At 39.9% G+C, this 18,767-nt stretch overlaps 1 protein-coding gene across 2 annotated transcripts in view; it reads left to right on the top strand.

The window, feature by feature from the left end:
* snap47 (synaptosome associated protein 47) overlaps positions 1–18,767 on the top strand; it is a 109,227-nt gene that overhangs the window by 61,057 nt on the left and 29,403 nt on the right. For both annotated transcript variants that reach the window (XM_039753263.1, XM_039753264.1), the window contains exon 4: positions 4,173–4,291. In XM_039753263.1, the coding sequence (XP_039609197.1) occupies positions 4,173–4,291 (119 nt within the window). The remainder of the gene's footprint in view (positions 1–4,172; positions 4,292–18,767) is intronic.

Genomic DNA, 18,767 nt, shown 5'->3' with positions numbered 1-18,767 from the left:
AAGGACATTTCAGATATGAAATAGAATATTGGAGAGAGCTCCTCTGCATAGTAATGAAGCAGACGGCCACTTATTCTAAGTGGTTTTGATATTTGTTTGTTTAAAGACCTAACTGACTTAATTCTGGTCAAAGAAGGGGTGACTCCTGGCTCCATTGCTCGGTCTGTTCTTTTACTGACTTACTGTACGTATGAAGCAAAATCCTGTGTTTCAAAGCTTGAATAGAACTCATTGTAGTTTTGCACCAACTGATAGTCAGTTTTGACCCTTGCCAGTTCAACTTGCTTATTGTTTTTTGTATGAATGTCAGCCATCATCTTCATGCCATTCCATAATGAGTCCAGGTTATCAGTCCGCAGTTCATTCTCTATCCCGTCCTCGTACTTCAGCTTTGCCTGCTTTATTTAATGTTTCACCTCCTTCTGTTAGGGCATTTCAACAAGGAACATTAACCAATTTCCCAGTTATCTGTTCTTTTAGATCTCTGATTGTTGTTAGGGTGTATTTTGGCTGATTTCTTGGGTATTATGACATCCTTATAGAATTGTATATAACAGCTTTCAGTGTCTGTCAGTTCATCAATGTCAGCACAAGATATTCAAAACTGACCAGATAATGCACTCAAAACAGCTACATAGTCCTTGTCCCAGACTATAATTTGTTTGCTTTCTGGCTTTTCTTTCATAAAGACGAGTTTATAGTTTGGAATAAGCTGGACACAGTAATGATCTGATGAATCCAGCGACGGTTTTGCTTTTGATTCATAAGTGCCTTTTACAGTATGTTCTGTTGTGAAGAGTTGGGCAAGTGACATATTGGTAAACTTTTCTAAATGTTTTGTTCAATGCACATCAGTTAAAGTCTCCTAAAACAAAATTCACAGAGTCAGGAAGCAGTGATTAAAGCCTCTGTATCTCTCTGGAGATGTTGTTAACAGCCTCAGTAGCCACTACCTTTGAGTGAATAAACACGATCATGATAAAAACCTGTGGAAATTCTCTGGGTAGATAAACGGGATGCAGAGAGACAGACAAAAGTTCCACATCTTTCGTGCACACTTTTTCTGTAAACATCACCGTTTTACACCATTGTGTATTTATATAAAGGCAAACACCTCTGCCATGTCATTTACTGGCGATGGCTGAGTCTCTGTACAGATGAAGTGGTGCACCAAATCCATTTATCGTCAAGTGCTCAACCAAATCATTTCAATTTAGCCAGGTTTCTGTAAATTCCATAATGCAAGTGTCTCTGTAAATGGTCTGAAAGCATGCACATGCTTGAAGTTCATCCACTTTATTACTGAACATTTCCCATCATAATAGTCAGTAAGGGGGTCAAACTCCACACAGTTCCTTCAATCTTTCTTGAATACCACCTCTTTTTCCCCTTTTTTGTTTTTTCACGGTTAGGCAACTATTATAACAAGTTATTGTATTAATAATGACCCCAGGTCAGCTGAAAGTAAATCCAAGCAATAAAGATAAGAATAAACATTCTGAATATGTTTACTTAGCTACAACACTGTAAAGGATAAAAATAAAAGGATATACAGTATATATAATTGGTATATAAAAATGTAACAAAAGATTTAACAAAATTAAAACATGTACCAAGGCAATTGCTTACAACCACATTTATGAAAAGTAAATTTAAAAGTGTCTAGAAAATATAATAGGTCTCCATAGCCTATAAACCAAGCAAATTAAGTGTAACATAAAATAATGTTCTTAAACCCCTAGGATTTTGGGAAGCTGTGTCACATCACTACCGCAGTTGCAGCAAGGTTGAGACCAACACTAGGTAGGGCACAAATCCATTGATGTAGTAGTACTAATATTACGATGTACAGATAAAGAACATGTTCATGAACAGAAATGAGATGAGGGTGAGAGAGAAAGGGTAGTGAAAGCAAGATTTGCAAGATACTGTCATTATGCAAAGGCCACTGTTACATACAATGCATCCGGAAAGTATTCACAGTGCATCACTTTTTCCACATTTTGTTATGTTACAGCCTTATTCCAAAATGGATTAAATTCATTTTTTTCCTCAGAATTCTACACACAACACCCCATAATGACAACGTAAAAAAAGTTTACTTGAGGTTTTTGCAAATTTATTAAAAATAAAAAACTGAGAAATCAAATGTACATAAGTATTCACAGCCTTTGCGATGAAGCTCAAAATTGAGCTCAGGTGCATCCTGTTTCCCCTGATCATCCTTGGGATGTTTCTGCAGCTTAATTGAAGTTCTCCTGTGGTAAATTCAGTCGATTGGACTTCCAGACAGTGTTTGAAAGCCATTAAAAAGGGAAACAGAATTTTAGGTTATATAGCACAATGTGTGGAGTACAAGTCCAAGGAGGGTACAAAAAAGGACATAGCAGCACTAGAATAGGTCCAGAGAAGAGTGACTAGGCTGATTCCAGGGCTACAGGGGTTGAATTATGAGGACAAATTAAAAGAGCTGAGCCTATACAGTTTAAGCAAAAAAAGATTAAGAGGTGACATGATTGAAGTATTTAAAATTATGAAGGGAATCAGTACAGTTGATCGAGACTGTTATTTTAAAATGAGTTCATCAAGAACATGTACACACAGAAACCCTATTAAGGGTAAATTTCGCACAAACATTAGGAAGTTTTTCTTTACACAAAGAACAATAGATACTTGGAATAAGCTACCAAGTAGTGTGTGGGACAGTAAGACTTTAGGGACTTTCAAAGCTTGACTTGATGTTTTATGGAAGAAATAAGTGGATAGGACTTTTGAGCTTTGTTGGGCTGAATGGCCTGTTCTCGTCTAAATTGTTCTAATGTTCTAAAACAAACAGCAAGCACAATGTACGTGAAGACACAGGAGTCTCACAAATCCTTCAATACTACATCGTCATGATGTAGAAGCACACCATGTTGTCTTCAAATGTAAAACAGTCATGCCATATTGGTTCCAAGCTATATGATTAACACAGCCAATTTTTCATAGTCCACAATATAACTGCTTACTTTGGCACATAAGGAAATTAGATCAATGAATATAAATATCGCAAGTGCAAAATTCTATTCCACTTAGGACTGATTACTGCACTCTTGACTGTTGGTGTATCAGGTGGATTTAAAAATAAGAAAAAACATTATGTACTGCGCACTTGATTGTGGAACTTCTGCCACACCCAGAAGTGCTACCAGAAGTAGGTCAATGAGCAGCTGGAGCACTTCTTGGTGCCTTATGAAAGGAGCCAGCAGCCACTACTCTGGGAGCCAGAGTCAGTTGGGAGAAGATGAAGCTTGCCAGGAGGAGTGGAGGAAAAGAGAGAAGGAAAGTGAGAAAGAAGAGAAGTATGCTTTGTGTTTTGTGCTGTGCTGGATCTTAATTTAAAAGCGTGTGTGAAGAACTTGTGTCCCACGTCTGTCTGTGTCTGTGTCAGGGTTGCGACAGCTGGTGTGTACTTAACAGGATGTATACTTAACTTTTGGTAATCAAACAGCCAATCATCTAAAGATAGATATGGACTCATAAGACAGAACAGTTGGGACAATAAACTTAGAAATGCTCCACGTATACACAGCTATAGCCCTGTAATTAGAATTTTAGATAAAGGTTGGACTTTCTTTTTCTTTGAAGGGTTATGTTTGAGGCCCTTGAGAAGATATACACATGCTCAAAAACCAGTTCTAATTTGTGCCTAGGAGTTGTGTTGGTGCATCACTGAGTTGAAGATGGAACATAAATTTGGCTTTTAATTCTATCTGTGTGCCCCTTAGCTCCTCAGAGTACAGAGTCAGAACAAAGACAGTAGGCAGAATGCTTGAAATAATTACCATTGAAAAAAAAACCCTGGAGTAGCTTGATCTGAATTAGAGTAGTGAATTGATTTTTGAGTTTCATAACAAAAAATATGTTCAGACAAAAGGTTTAATCAATGTATAATCTTATGGAATGCTAGCAAATTGGGTTGTAATTTATTTACTTAAAGTTTATAACTGATATGGTTTAAATTATGGTTATTACTGTCCTTGGAGTATTTAATATTTGAAATTAGCTGCAGAGGTACAGTGAAAATGTTTAAAAATATATTTCTAATTATTAGTTTTTTTAAGTTATGATGTCATCTTTGACATGCTTCTTCATTTGAAGTAATTTAATGAACGTGATTGCCCCTTTTGCAGAGTCTGGATGTATTGATCACATTAGACAGACAGAGCCCCTGCCAGAAGAAGAGAACCAGGAACAGATACAAGCACAAGAAATCCTTGTTAATGATTCTGAAGCCCAGGAGCTGAAACAAGTAAGGCACTGTCAAGTTCATGGATTTCATGGTTAATTAGTATAGATATATTTTTTAATGTCAGGTTGCAAAATAGCTGTTGTAAGCAACTGTCTTTCTTGTCAGTGTGTGTTATCTTTTGCCTCAAACAAAATTAGTGATATTGTGTATGCAAATTGCTGTGACTGCTTCTTTGGAAAAAGGCAGTAGAGTCATGGCAGTATCTCAAGAATTTCTGATTATGTAATTAAAGTCGTCTTCATTTATAAATTTTGTAACTATCCATATTTAAATTTTTTTTTATCTGCAGTTAGACTTTATGCAAGATGTTCTATGTAAAAATAGAAACAAATGTGTTTACTTATCCCCACTAGTCCACTTGAAAACATCAGGAGAAACAATGTAAATATTTCCAGTCTTTTGGAATGACTCTTATTTTTTCCTCAAGGATTTTTAAAAAGGCTATGCCCCCTGCTCACTTCTTTCGCCATCCCCCGGGCATGTGTTACGTGCTAGCCACTTCGCAACTCTGCCACTCGCATATGGGGAAGCAGATGTACAATTTAAACAGATTGTTATTTTCATGGGAATTGTTACATATGCAAAATAGACCTAACTATTTTACATTACAACAAGTAACTAACCATAGTAAAAAATAGTAAAATGTAATAAATTGAAAGAAAATTATGTTTCATGTTGCGTTAGAGGTATTCATTGTGTTATTCGTTTTCGTTTTGTTTGGCTTTGAAATTAACACACAAATAGTTTTTAAACTTACACTTTTACTGCAAAACGTCATTGAAAGCAATATTTGCAATGAATTTTTCGTCAATATCGCATTGAATTTTGATTACATGTTTGGAGTTACAACTTGACAACAAAACATATAACTTCTCATGAGTGAATATCGTTTCTTTCTCTCTAATAAATAAACTGACTTTTTTGAATGTTTGCCCCTGTGATTTGGTAATTGTCATAGCAAAAACTATTCTAACCAGAAACTGTAAACGTTTTAATACGAAAGGCATATCAAGATCTCCTTTGTTTTTACATGTCAGAATTGTTTCGACCAATTTTGAATACAACTAATCTTGTCCTATTGCATAGCCCATAACTCATACATAATTTATGCAATAACGTTACGATACATCCTTCTTTCAACAGTAATTCGGCCAGTGGAAAACCAAACGGTGTTAATGGTTGTGGATATTCTACTGGATATTGTAAGTTGATGTTTTCATCTTCTGCAACATCACCACCAACTGTTTCAGTATAGTCTACTGATACGCATTTAACCAATTTTCTGTGTAACTGAACAACAATTTTTGCGTTAATTCGTATGACTTTCTCAGTGTTAGGCTTGCCGGTGTACTCCTTCCTTCTGTTGATAACCCTTCGGGATGAAATTCTTCAATAAGATTTGGACATAATAAGTCTTCTTTTATTGGGAACGTAAAGTGAGGAAAACATAAACATTTATAAGAGCTTAGAGCACAGGAACTGTGTCTGACAAAAGCATTCAAACGAATGAGAGGTGAGAGGACCGTGGGCATAGTTGAAAATGGTTGAGAGGAGGGGGGGACTTGAAAAATCTCATCTCGTCTCAAGAGTTTCTTTTATAATAGAGAGTTGTCATGAAAGCTATATAATACAGTATTTCTGATTTATCAGTTAAATCATTGTTTTTTGCTTTAAAGCTCTACTTGTTTTAGCTATTGATTAGCTAAATATGATGTTACTGGAGTTGGTCTCATCAGCTACGGGAGATGGATGTATAAATGAAACTCCGTTAGCAGTGGTATTATTTTTTCTCTTTTTTTATCATCCTGAGGTATCCTGTATTTACTCAACCCAAGGAGGTTCAATTACATTATACAGTATACAAGTATATATAAACATGAGCGGCAGAAAAAGGGCTCAGAAAGAAACGGAAAAGACAGCTAAAGCTTCATCCAAGCCTAAACAGGCATCAAGTCCAAGCTGAAGGTACAGCCTGCCAGAGAGTAGAGAGTGGAACAGATAGGCAGCATCGAGCCAAGAGTGAAAGTGGGAGCAAATGTGCAAACAAGGGCCAAAAAAACTTGTCGATTCCAGAATATTCATTGAAACTGAAAGTGGCCTTTCCTTCTGCTTGTCAACTACTCCCTGCAAGCCGGTAACATTGACTCCCAATGGGCTTACCACTTCACCCGAGGAGCACGGAGTAGACTGAATCGATCTGTCCGAATTGAAGGTAATGATGGCCACAATGGCCACCACTCGAGACATAAAGGAGCTTGCGAATGATATAAAAAAAATGATATAAGGAAACTGGATATAAATAATGTAAGGAAAGAAATAAAGGACATACAGAAGACAAATGAGAAAGCTACTTAAGTATATTACAGACTATGTAAAACGTAATCGCTTTCAGACAACCTTTAAGGTATGCTAGAAGAAATTGAGGAAAAAATACAGGAAAATGCATCTAAGTTTGAGAATAAACTTAGAGCACTTGGCGCTCAGTTGGAAGACGTTAAGCAAATGTTCACAACTCGTATTGAAATAGCTCAAGTCACATCTACCACTGACGGAAAAGCAATGGCTGCAAATTCCGAATGCAGAATACTTGGAGACAGACTATCTGCACTGGAAGATGAATGCAGAAAGAATAATATTAGAGCTCTCCCTGAGAATTGTGAAAGTCCAAACCCATTGTAATTCATAGCTGAACTATTCTCTAAAATAATCGGAGAGGACTTCAAATCAGATACCGAGATAGCACCAGTTTATCGCTTACGTGGATCAGATACCTCAAAACTTGGACTCTCATTGTGTGATTTGAAAAATTACAATTTAAATTACATATAATGTTACAGAAACAAGAGGTTATATTTGAAAATAACCACATTCATATTTCCTTGATTTCTCACCCTCAACAGCTGCTAAACATGCCACATTTTACAAAATTAAAAAGCACTTACGGAAAGCCGAGATCAGATACAGCCTCTTGTATTCTGCCAAACTGAAAGTGGACATTCAAGGCAAGCTTTACATTTTTACTTCTCTGGAGGAAGCAGAAAAAGAGCAAAGAAAACTTTTCAAATACAATCTTGAGTTGCATCTGGTCCTGGCATAACAAAAAATATATCTGCTGTTTGATCTACTGGCAGTGATACTGGCACCATAATTATGCATCCTATTTCCTTCTTGGGCACTTCTTATATGCATGTATGTGTATATTTTCTTTTTAGAGAACTGTTTAACATCACACCCTTGATTTATGGTATTAGGACTCACTATGCTTATCCAGGGCTACTGTTTAACATCATTCCCTGGGTTTACTCTCTTAAGACTGTTTAAGATTGTATTTTATGCTTATAGTGTTTGGACTGTATTATCAATAGATATCTCTATTTTAATTCTTATATGCCACTGCTAGGGGGCTTGATTTGTTTTGGACATGTTGTGTCTCTTGGTATATCAGAGGACTGTGACTTTGTGAATTCTGGTCTAGCCTCACATGGGGAGGCAAAATCGGGGGGCAGGTGTACTACAGGGAGAGAGAAAGAGAGCAAGCTATTTCTATTCTTTTAATCCTTACAATTTTAAGTGCCAACATAACAATAGGCTTCATGGCAATAACTCCTGGGAAAACTGGAAATTAAGGTCAAAGATGTCTTATCTTAAGTTAAGATAAGAAAAATGACAACAAAGGTTCAGAAGCAATGTCTCCATGCCCTAACGGTTTGTGAGCTGGAATGTTAAAGGTCTCAATCATGAATTAAAGAGAAGGAAAATATTCTCTCACCTAACAGGTCTAAACGCTAAAATATTATTTCTACAGGAGACCCACTTATTAAGCAAGGATCAGTTTCGGCTGCACAGAGACTGGACTGGCAAAATCTTCCATTCCAGCTTTACAAAGAATACTAGAGGTGTGGGAATTCTTATACATAGAACAATCTCATTTGTAGTATCTGATCCTGAAGGGAGATATGTGATCATCATAGGCAGTATATATTAAACTGTAAAGTGTTTTTGATAAATATCTATGCACCCAGTGTGGATGATAGGGACTTCATCCAAAATGTATTTGCATCTATTCCCAATGTGAGCACTCATAAAATAATAATGGATAGGGACTTTAACTGTGTTTTAAATCCAGATCTAGATAGATTTCATCGCCCCTGTGGCAGGAGACCTAACACTACAAAAATAATTACACACAGTTTGCAACCGAACCAATCACAACTTATCAGATCCCTGGAGATTTCTAAACCCAAACTCAAGAGCATATTCCTTCTACTCACTAGTGCATCACTGTTACTCAAGAATTATTTCTTTATAGATATCAATTTTTTGCCTATGATTACCGATTGGCTAGATAGAGGGAGAAAGCTGGGAAAGATGTGCAGCAGGTTAGGGCAGGGCTCCTCAATCACGGTCCTGGAGAGCCGCAGTTGCTGCAGGTTTTTGTTCCAACCCAGTTGCTTAATAAAAAGCACTTATTGCTAAAGTAACACTTCTGCTTCACTTTAGTGATTTTGAGCCCTTATTGCTTAATTTTGTCTTAAACAGCTATTTTAATTGCTCCTTATTATCAATAACATGCAAATGACAAGAGAGAGCAGCATTTCTCCATTTAGCTTATTTACATTTACACCTGTGTGTATTTATCATGCACTTTTGGGTTTAATTAAATACTTGGAAGAAAAATGAAGAGAAAAAAGTGAAGGACTGAGAATTACTCGTCCATTTTAGCCTTCAAATCATTTGCATGATAGAAAGGGAAAGAAAATCTAGGATATGAGAATGACCTGACATAGAAGAGTTAATTTAATTTCATAGCTTGTTATTGCTTTATTGGCAAGAATTGGTTTCTAATTAAGCAACCAGGTCAGAACAAAAACCTGCAGCCACTGCGGCTCTCCAGGACTGGGATTGAGGACCCCTGGGTTAGGGTGATACAGGATAAAGATGGAAATGTACTCACAAGCGAGAAGAGTGTGTTGAGCAGATGGAAAGAGTGCTTTTCGAGGCTGATGAATGAAGAGAACGAGAGAGAGAGAAGAGGTTGGATGATGTGGAGATAGTGAATCAGGAAGTGCAATTAATTACCAAGAAGAAAGTAAGGACAGCTTTGAAGAGGATGAAAAATGGAAAGGCCGTTGGTTCTGATGGAAGAGAGGTAACAAAGAGAGTGCAGGCAGGGTGGAATAGGTGGAGAAGAGAGTCAGGAGTAATTTGTGACAGACGGGTATCAGCAAGAGTCAAAAGGAAGGTCTATAGGACGGTAGTGAGACCAGCTATGTTGTATGGGTTGGAGACGGTGGCACTGACCAGAAAACAGGAGACAGAGCTGCAGATGGCAGAGTTAAAGATGCTAAGATTTGCATTGGGTGTGACGACGATGGATAGGATTAGAAATGAGTATATTAGAGGGTCAGCTCAAGTTGGACAGTTGGGAGACAAAGTCAGAGAGGCAAGATTGCGTTAGTTTGGACATGTGCAGAGGAGAGATGCTGGGTATATTGGGAGAAGGATGCTAAGGATAGAGCTGCCAGGGAAAAGGAAAAGAGGAAGGCCTAAGTGAAGGTTTATGGATGTAGTGAGAGAGGACATGCAGGTGATGAGTGTAACAGAACAAGATGCAGAGGACAGAAAGATATGGAAGAAGATGATCCACTGTGGCAACCCCTAATAGAAGCAGCCGAAAGAAGTACAACACTTTTGTTATCTCTGACCACGCCTCTTTGATCATGGAGCTCAAATGATTATGCTCATTTCGCACCTGGCATCTTAACCCACTTTTATTAGCAGACAAGAACTGTACAGAATTTATATCCAAAGAAATCTTTTTTTTAGAGATAAATACAGCCTCAGAGGTCTCTGCAGGAATACTCTGGGAAACTGAAGGCTTTCTTAAGAGGACAGATTATCTCCTATCTTTCTCACAAAATAAATTGGAAAGCAAGAAGGTATCAGAGCTAATCAGTGAAACTACCTGAGTAATCAAGAATATTCCAGGTGTCCTAATGAGGCACTTCATAGGAAAAGACAGGATCTCCATTCAGAAATCAACCTTTTGACAAGTAAAGAAACAGAACTCATTTTTTAAATCATTACTGTGAACACGAAGTGAATGTTAATAAGATCTTAACACAACAAATCCACAAGTAAGAAGTTCACAATGCAGACCCAGCAATTACCAACACAGACAAAGACAAAATCATTGACCACAAAACATAATGCACACATTTACAAACTACTACAAGTCTATATTCTAATCAGTTTAAAGAAGACAAGACACAACCTAATGCGTTTTTGGATGCATTACAGATACCACAACTAGACACTTTCAATGCAGATGAATTGGATAAACTTCTGGCATTATCAGAATTACCAGATTCTATAAACTCATTTCAGAGTGGGAAAGCAGCAGGCCCGGATAGCATCCCTGCCGAATTTTATAAAAAATTCTCAATTAAGTTAGCTCCCCTTTTATTAGCAACATTTACAGAAGCTAGAGACAATAGAATTCTACATCAAACTTTCCACCAAAAATTAATTACTGTCTTTCCTAAGCAAAATAATGATTTATTACAATGTGCATCATACAGACCAATTTCACTTCTGAATAACAATGTTAAAATACTCTCCAAAGTCCCAGCTAGAAGGATTGAGAAAGTGCTTCCTTTGGTAATATAACAAGACCAAACTGGATTTATAAAAGGTAGATTCTTAGCTTCCAATCTTCAACGCCTCTTTAATGTAATATGTTATCCCACAAAGTCTAACACCCCAGAGATATTACTATCATTGGATGCAGAAAAAGCATTTGATATGGTTGAATGGAACTACCTTTTCACTACATTGGAGAAATTTGGGTTTGGCCCGAACATTTGTGCATGGATCAAGCTAGTGTATACCAGTTCAGAAGCTTCAGTTTGTATTAACATTATTTCAGACTACTTCAAATTAGAACGTGGTACTAAACTAGGATGCTCCTTGTTGCCACTGCTTTTTGCAATCGCCATTGAGCCACTGGCAGTTCACTGTCAAAATGCTTATGAGATAAAGGGGGATTATCAGAGAAGGAATTCAACAGAAAATTTCACTATATGCAAATAATATGATACCATACAGTGGTACCTCGGTATACATCCTCAATCCATTCCAGATCCTTTGACTTATACCAAACAGGACGTATACCAAACCCATAAGAAATAAAGGGAAAATGATTAATCCGTTCCCATGAAAAAAATCCTACTGTTATTGGCATATTATACATTGATGGGGTTGTATAAAATAATTGAAACACTGCTTAATACTAAAATACATAAATCAAAAGCAATTAGAAGAAATAAATGAAAATTTAACCTCAGTTTACTTTTTAATGGCGTCTTTGTTTTTCACAATCGTAGATACCATTGTTCTCGGCATACGGTATGCAACAGCCATGTTCCGGATACACATGCCACCTTCACACTTTTCAACAATCAATCAAATTTATGTGAAAAAACACAAAATCAGAAGAAAATTCACATAGAGTTATAGCTTCGGTTGTTCACTGAATGCTACCAACTGGCGTACTGACGCTCGTGGGCAGTCTTGGCTTTGTCTCAAGCAAGGTAAACAAGGGTAATACGCGGGTTGTTCACTGAATGCTAGCAACTGGCGTACTGACGCTCTTTGGCAGTCGTAGCTATGTCTCAAGAGAGGTAAACAAGGGTAGCATGCGGTGTTCTAGTATGCGAGTTGTATTCCAAACCAAGCAAAATTTTTCGTGTCTAAACAGGACATATACCAAGTTGGACTTATTCCAAAGCGAACGTATACCGAGGTACCACTGTATATATATCAGATCCCCAAAATACTGCCCCTGCAGTCTTAACATCACTAGCAGAATTTCAAAAGATTTCTAGTCTGAGAATTAATTAGAATAAAAGTGTACTCTTTCCAGTGAAATCTCAAGCAGACAATATTAGATTGGACACCTTCCCTTTTATCATCGCAGATCAGTTTAAATACCAAGGGATAAACATCACAAGTAAACATAAAGCTCTTTATCAACAAAATTTTGCTGTCTGCATGGAAATAATTAAGCTGGACTTGCATAGATGGTCTACCCTTCATCTCACTTTTGATGGAAGAATTAACACTGTCAAGATGAATATCTTTCTTAAGCTTCTTCTTCTACTTCAGAACATTCCAATATACATCAGTAAATAATTTTTTAAGCAATTAGATTCAACCATAACCTCATTTATTTGGAACTCAAAACATCCATGTATCCAGCGAGCGACCCAACAAAGACCTAAGGCAGAAGGTGGGTATGGCTCTACCTAACTTTCAGTTTTATTACTGGGCAGCAAGCATACAAGCTAATATAAACCTGGACACAAATAGATGAACATACACAGGCTTGGTCCGCAATAGAAATAAAATCCTGCAGTACTTCTTTATATTCCCTGCTTTGTGCCCCAATAAATGCAAGTTATCACCAATATACTAATAACCCAATTGTGCTTCACTCACTCACACAGTTTTTAATGTCTGTACACAGACAACGTCTTCACATCCTATGAACAATTGCACTCCAAATTTAACTTTCCAGCACCACATTTCTTAGTTTGTTTTAACTTTGTTAAACAAAACCTGTCCAATTTTCCTCACCTCCCACCAATGTCTGTTATAAATATTCATCAGTCTTGAGTACTCAGACAGCATTTCTGTAATATATAAAAACTTTTTAAAGTCCTTCCCTTCCACAGATCGCAGAGTACAGTGGGAAAAGGATCTCTTACTCAACATTTCAGAAAAAGAGTGAAAGACATCCATGTACAGAATTCACTCTAGCTCCACATGCGCAAAGCATATAATTATTCACCTTAAAATTATATATCGAGCGTATCTGTCTCATTTAAAATTGTCCAAAATGTTTCGAGGGCAAGATCCAAACTGCTAATATTGCAGTCAAGTTCCAGCCTCATTGGGCCATATGTTTTGGACATGCACCAAATTAACATCATTTTGGACCAAAATCATTGCATGCCTTTCAGACAGCCTTGGAGTCACAATTCCTTGTGTTCTTCCAGATGGACTTAAAGTGGAGAAAGACAAACAAACTGTAATTGCCTTTACTTCACTATTGGCACATAGACTTATTTTGCGCAACTGGAAGAATCCTAACTCACCTCTTTTAACTCAGTGGGTAATTGATGGTATATATTATCTGAAATTGGAAAAAAATCTAATTCAGTCTTAGAGAATCTGTGGAAAACTTTTTCAAAATCTGGCAGGATCTAATCAATAACATTTTAGAAAAAGCATTTAAATTGAGGAAGCAGATTCTCTTTCCTTTTTTACCATATTTATTTATTTATTTTTCCTTCCTTTTTATTTATTTTTCCTACTATTAAAGTTATTACTTTGTTGGCCTAGCTCTCTTTCTCATAGGTGGAGGTTGATTTGTTTCAAATCTAGTTTGTAAAACTTGCTTGTATGGAATGTTATTTGATTTTAATAAATTCAATAAATTGCAAATATATAAATATGATGTTACTCTTGCCCACAAAGTTTATAGGTGATGTAGAGTTTGTGCTTTGATAGAGTGAAGAACTAGTTAGTTAGTTAACTACTAACCATCTTGCATTTAAAGGCTCATGTGAAGTGAGTCTTTCATAAGAGGAACTCCCACATTCAAAAACCTAAACAATTACTTTGACTGTCACGGTGTAATAGTTGGGTTTCTCTGTAAAATGGGTTAACATCAAGTTTGCATTTCTTTTGACATGGGAGCATGTAGCAATGAGTATGCCAAAGATATGAAATGAAAAGCTCTCTGTTACAAACGTATTTCAAAGTGAGTGATTAAAAGAAGGAAGCCAAAAATTACTCAATATACATAAGATTATTTCTGAATCTGATTTTGGCATTTAGATCCAAAATAACACTTAACCCACTACCAGAGTCCTTCACAGTCCATGCCCAGTCATAGTGTCCACTGACTGCAGATTTTCTTGATAATTTTAACAATGATAATTCAGTCCAAGTTACACAAAACAAGTAAATAAGGACCACTGTGGACTAATGCGATGTATTAACATACGATTTAGAATAAACTGCTGTAGGTAACATGCATAACATAAAAACAATACTGAACGGGTGGGGGTTCAAAAAACAGGAATGCACTTTTCCACGTAGGAAAACTGTTGGAAGCAATTTAGCTAGCATATTTTTTTCTTTGTAATGAAGAATGGAGTTTTTCCTGACACAGCATTGTTTCAAGCATGATTTCAAAAGCTTAAATCATGGTTTATATACAGTAGTTTTCATTCAAAAGGAATTTATCCTGTAAATTTCTTGAGGATTGAAAAGAAAAACTTACAAAGAGGCAGAGTCTTTCAACAAGAAGATTGCAGCCTTTTTGGCAAACCATACACTAAAATATATGCAGTATCTCATTGGAGATGCTGTTTGGTAACGTTTTGTACTTGTGGATGAATTTACCTTAGTTGTGTTATATATTGTGATTTTATTTATCTCGCTCAATATTTATTGTAACGTTGTGTTTGTTTCAGATTTCCTTTTTATGTTTTTACTAGCAAAATACCCGTGCTTCGCAGAAGTAGTGTGTTAAAGAAGCATTTTGAAAATAACGTAACATGATTGTCAATGTAATTGTTTTATCACTGTTGTAAGTGATGAGTGTTTCTGTCATATATATATATATATATATATATACAGTATATATATATATATATACAGTATATATATATATATATATATATATATATATATGTGGCAGTAGGGGCAGTAGTGCACCCTCGAACCCTCAGGTACGACTCCTGACACCAGGTAACAGTCTAAGACCTTTTTATTTTTCCCACAGTGCACCAAGCACCTTCCACACTACAAATAAACACACTCTAATAAACACTATCCACACAATAACCTCTCCTCCTCGCCCAGACACTTTGCTCCTCTCCCACCCAGCACAGCTCAGTGTCTGGACTGAGGCAGCGCCCTTTATAGCCCCTGACCCGAGGTGTTCCTGTCCCAGGAGTCCACAGTTCCCTACTCCTTCCGGTCAGGGCAATAAGTCCATTACTTCAACCCGGGAGCACGCCATACCTTCCTGTCACATGACCGTGACGTACTCCCGGGTCATAAGGCACAACGGAGCCCATAAGTCCCCCAGCGACTCCTGGTGGCGCCCAAGGTATCCAGCAGGGCTGTGTATACACACCACAGAGTCCATAAGGCCCTGCTGGACCTCGGAGCACGCATCCCGCTGTCTGGAGAGCTCCTCCTGTCGCCTGGGGTGCGGACCGCCTCGGAAGCCGGCAGTCTTCCACAGTTCCCCCTTAGTGACGACTTCTGGGGCGGAGCGTCCGCCCCGAAGGGACGCCCTCCTCCAGGAGGACGCGTCATCCGGGCCCTGAATGCGTTGTCCCTGTCCTCGAGCGAACCTTGGAGGGACGGTGTACTTCCTGTCCCCCCGGGGACAATAGCGCCTCTCGTGGCCCGGTTGCCGGCAATTATAGCACCGACGAAGCCCTCCCGGTTGCTTCCCTCTGCGGGACCAAAAACACCTCGGGAACTCCGTCAGCGTCAACTCCGCCCCTTCACCTGCCAGGGAGGGCATTACGGCCGCTTGGCTGCCCTCAAGCCTTCTCTTCATTATGTCGGAGACCCACCTTTCCTTTGGGGATCTCCGCTTGATTTGGGGCTTGCGCCAGCCTGAGACTCTCCATGGAAAGAGGGAGCCTCTTTACTGTCTGCACACCCGCTTCCTTACGCTTACTAGGAGCCGGCTTCATTAGCACCGCCTCGCCCGATGAACAGCACCAGTCAGCTGCACCGGCACGAGCGGCGCTTCCGCCGGCACTCCCATCACCGGCGTTACCCCGCATTTATGACCGGTCGGGTCCTCGGAGCCGTACTGCTCGAAAGCCACGCCACGCCGCATGCCCCGGGCCGTTTGCTCCGTCGCCGACCATTCGGTCATCATGCCCCAGTCCCTTGTCGGGCACACAGTGCTTTGACACGCGCTACTCATTCTCAGCGGTGCCCGATCGCACTGTGTCCCCTTACACTCTACGACACGGGGGGACTCACCTGTACTCCCGCGATCGATCATCTCCGAGGTTCCCGCCCAGCCGCTGCACGTAGTCCTGTAGACGCTGTAACGGGCTGCAGCCGTCGCTCCCAAGTCCTCCACACGTTCCTTCAGCTGTTGTAAGTCCTGTAAGAAACGGTGCAGGGGCTCGAGGTGTTTCTCGAGACCCCGTAAGTCCAAACAGTTAGTTATCACGGCCGGCTGCATTTTCGCTTCGCTGAGCTTACCTTCCGCCGGAACCAATGAGCACGTCGCCTCCAGGCACGTGTTCCGCTGGGTCGCGCAAAGGCTCCTGGGAGTTGGAGTCCTCAGAGGGACGGCTGGCTACTACAAGCCGCTGCGATCTGCCTTCTCCTTTACCGCGGCAGACTCGCCAGCCACAACCCGCCCCTCTTTGTCGGCGGCTTTCTCTTTCGGGCGGCGCCGCTCGCCTTCCCCCCCTTCGAGGAGGCTCGGACCCGTTAGGGGACGACCGCCTCGCCGGCGGACTCGGATTTCTCCACCGTCCCGACACCCCCGCTGGTGACCAGTCTGTTGTCCCCAACCGCTGATGTCTCTAGCCGCCTTTCCCCGCGACTTGCCTTCTGGGAGCCGCGGCCATTTTGCCGAGGCATGAGGCCGTCATCCAATACGCCGCTGCAATCCTCCCGCGGACGCCTGCAAAATAGGAAAAAAGACGGACGCCGGGCGGTTTACCTGCAGCCGCCTCGCAATGGAATGCGCACCCCGGACCGCCTAGGGAGTATGATGCGCCGGCAATTGTCCGTGTCCCGGTCTTCGCGCCCGGGCTTGTTTGGCCCGTATCAGCGCTCTGTCTTCCTCGCCCCGGTCAGGAGGGTCCAGGACATCGCGGGCGTCCGTCATGCCCTGCAGGCGGCTGGGACTGACCTTCTTTTTCCCGCTTTCTTTCCCATGGTCCTGTAGAGCGGGATAGCACGCCGTGTTGCCGCTTCCTTGGCAGTGGGTGGTGTTGTGCACCTCCGTACAGATGGGGAATCCCCTGAGGGTTGTCTGCCCACACAAAATTTGTTTGTTATGCAGGTCCTCTGCCAACAGACGGCCAGAGAATCCTGCCGACTACGCCAGTGTGGCAGTAGGGGCAGTAGTGCACCCTCGAACCCTCAGGTACGACTCCTGACACCAGGTAACAGTCTAAGACCTTTTTATTTTTCCCACAGTGCACCAAGCACCTTCCACACTACAAATAAACACACTCTAATAAACACTATCTACACAATAACCTCTCCTCCTCGCCCAGACACTTTGCTCCTCTCCCACCCAGCACAGCTCAGTGTCTGGACTGAGGCAGCGTCCTTTATAGCCCCTGACCCGAGGTGTTCCTGTCCCAGGAGTCCACAGTTCCCTACTCCTTCCGGTCAGGGCAATAAGTCCATTACTTCAACCCGAGCACGCCATACCTTCCTGTCACATGACCGTGGCGTACTCCCGGTCATAAGGCACAACGGAGCCCATAAGTCCCCCAGCGACTCCTGGTGGCTCAAGGTATCCAGCAGGGCTGTGTATACACACCACAGAGTCCATAAGGCCCTGCTGGACCTCGGAGCACGATCCCGCTGTCTGGAGAGCTCCTCCTGTCGGCCTGGGGGCGGACCGCCTCGAAGCCGGCAGTCTTCCACAATATATATATATATATATATATATATATATATATATATATACTAGTAAAAACCCGTTCGCAGAAATGAGAAGTAGTGTGTTAAAGAAGCAATGAAAAGAAAAGGAAACATTTTGAAAATAACGTAACCTGATTGTCAATGTAATTGTTTTGTCACTGTTGTGAGTGATGAGTGTTGTTGTCATATATATATATATATATATATATATATATATATATATATATATATTTACACACACACACATAAACATATATATATATACATATCTATACATATACACATATATACATACATATATATCTACATATATACACACACATACAGTGGTGTGAAAAACTATTTGCCCCCTTCCTGATTTCTTATTCTTTTGCATGTTTGTCACACAAAATGTTTCTGATCATCAAACACATTTAACCATTAGTCAAATATAACACAAGTAAACACAAAATGCAGTTTTTAAATGATGGTTTTATTATTTAGGAGAAAAAAATCCAAACCTACATGGCCCTGTGTGAAAAAGTAATTGCCCCTTGTTAAAAAATAACCTAACTGTGGTGTATCACACCTGAGTTCAATTTCCGTAGCCACCCCCAGGCCTGATTACTGCCACACCTGTTTCAATCAAGAAATCACTTAAATAGGAGCTGCCTGACACAGAGAAGTAGACCAAAAGCACCTCAAAAGCTAGACATCATGCCAAGATCCAAAGAAATTCAGGAACAAATGAGAACAGAAGTAATTGAGATCTATCAGT

The sequence above is a fragment of the Polypterus senegalus genome, chromosome 5, assembly GCF_016835505.1.
Source record: "Polypterus senegalus isolate Bchr_013 chromosome 5, ASM1683550v1, whole genome shotgun sequence".
Classification (NCBI taxonomy): Eukaryota; Metazoa; Chordata; class Cladistia; order Polypteriformes; family Polypteridae; genus Polypterus; species Polypterus senegalus.
The sequence above is the reverse complement of the archived record's forward strand: the minus strand, read 5'-3'. Positions and strand labels throughout refer to the sequence as shown.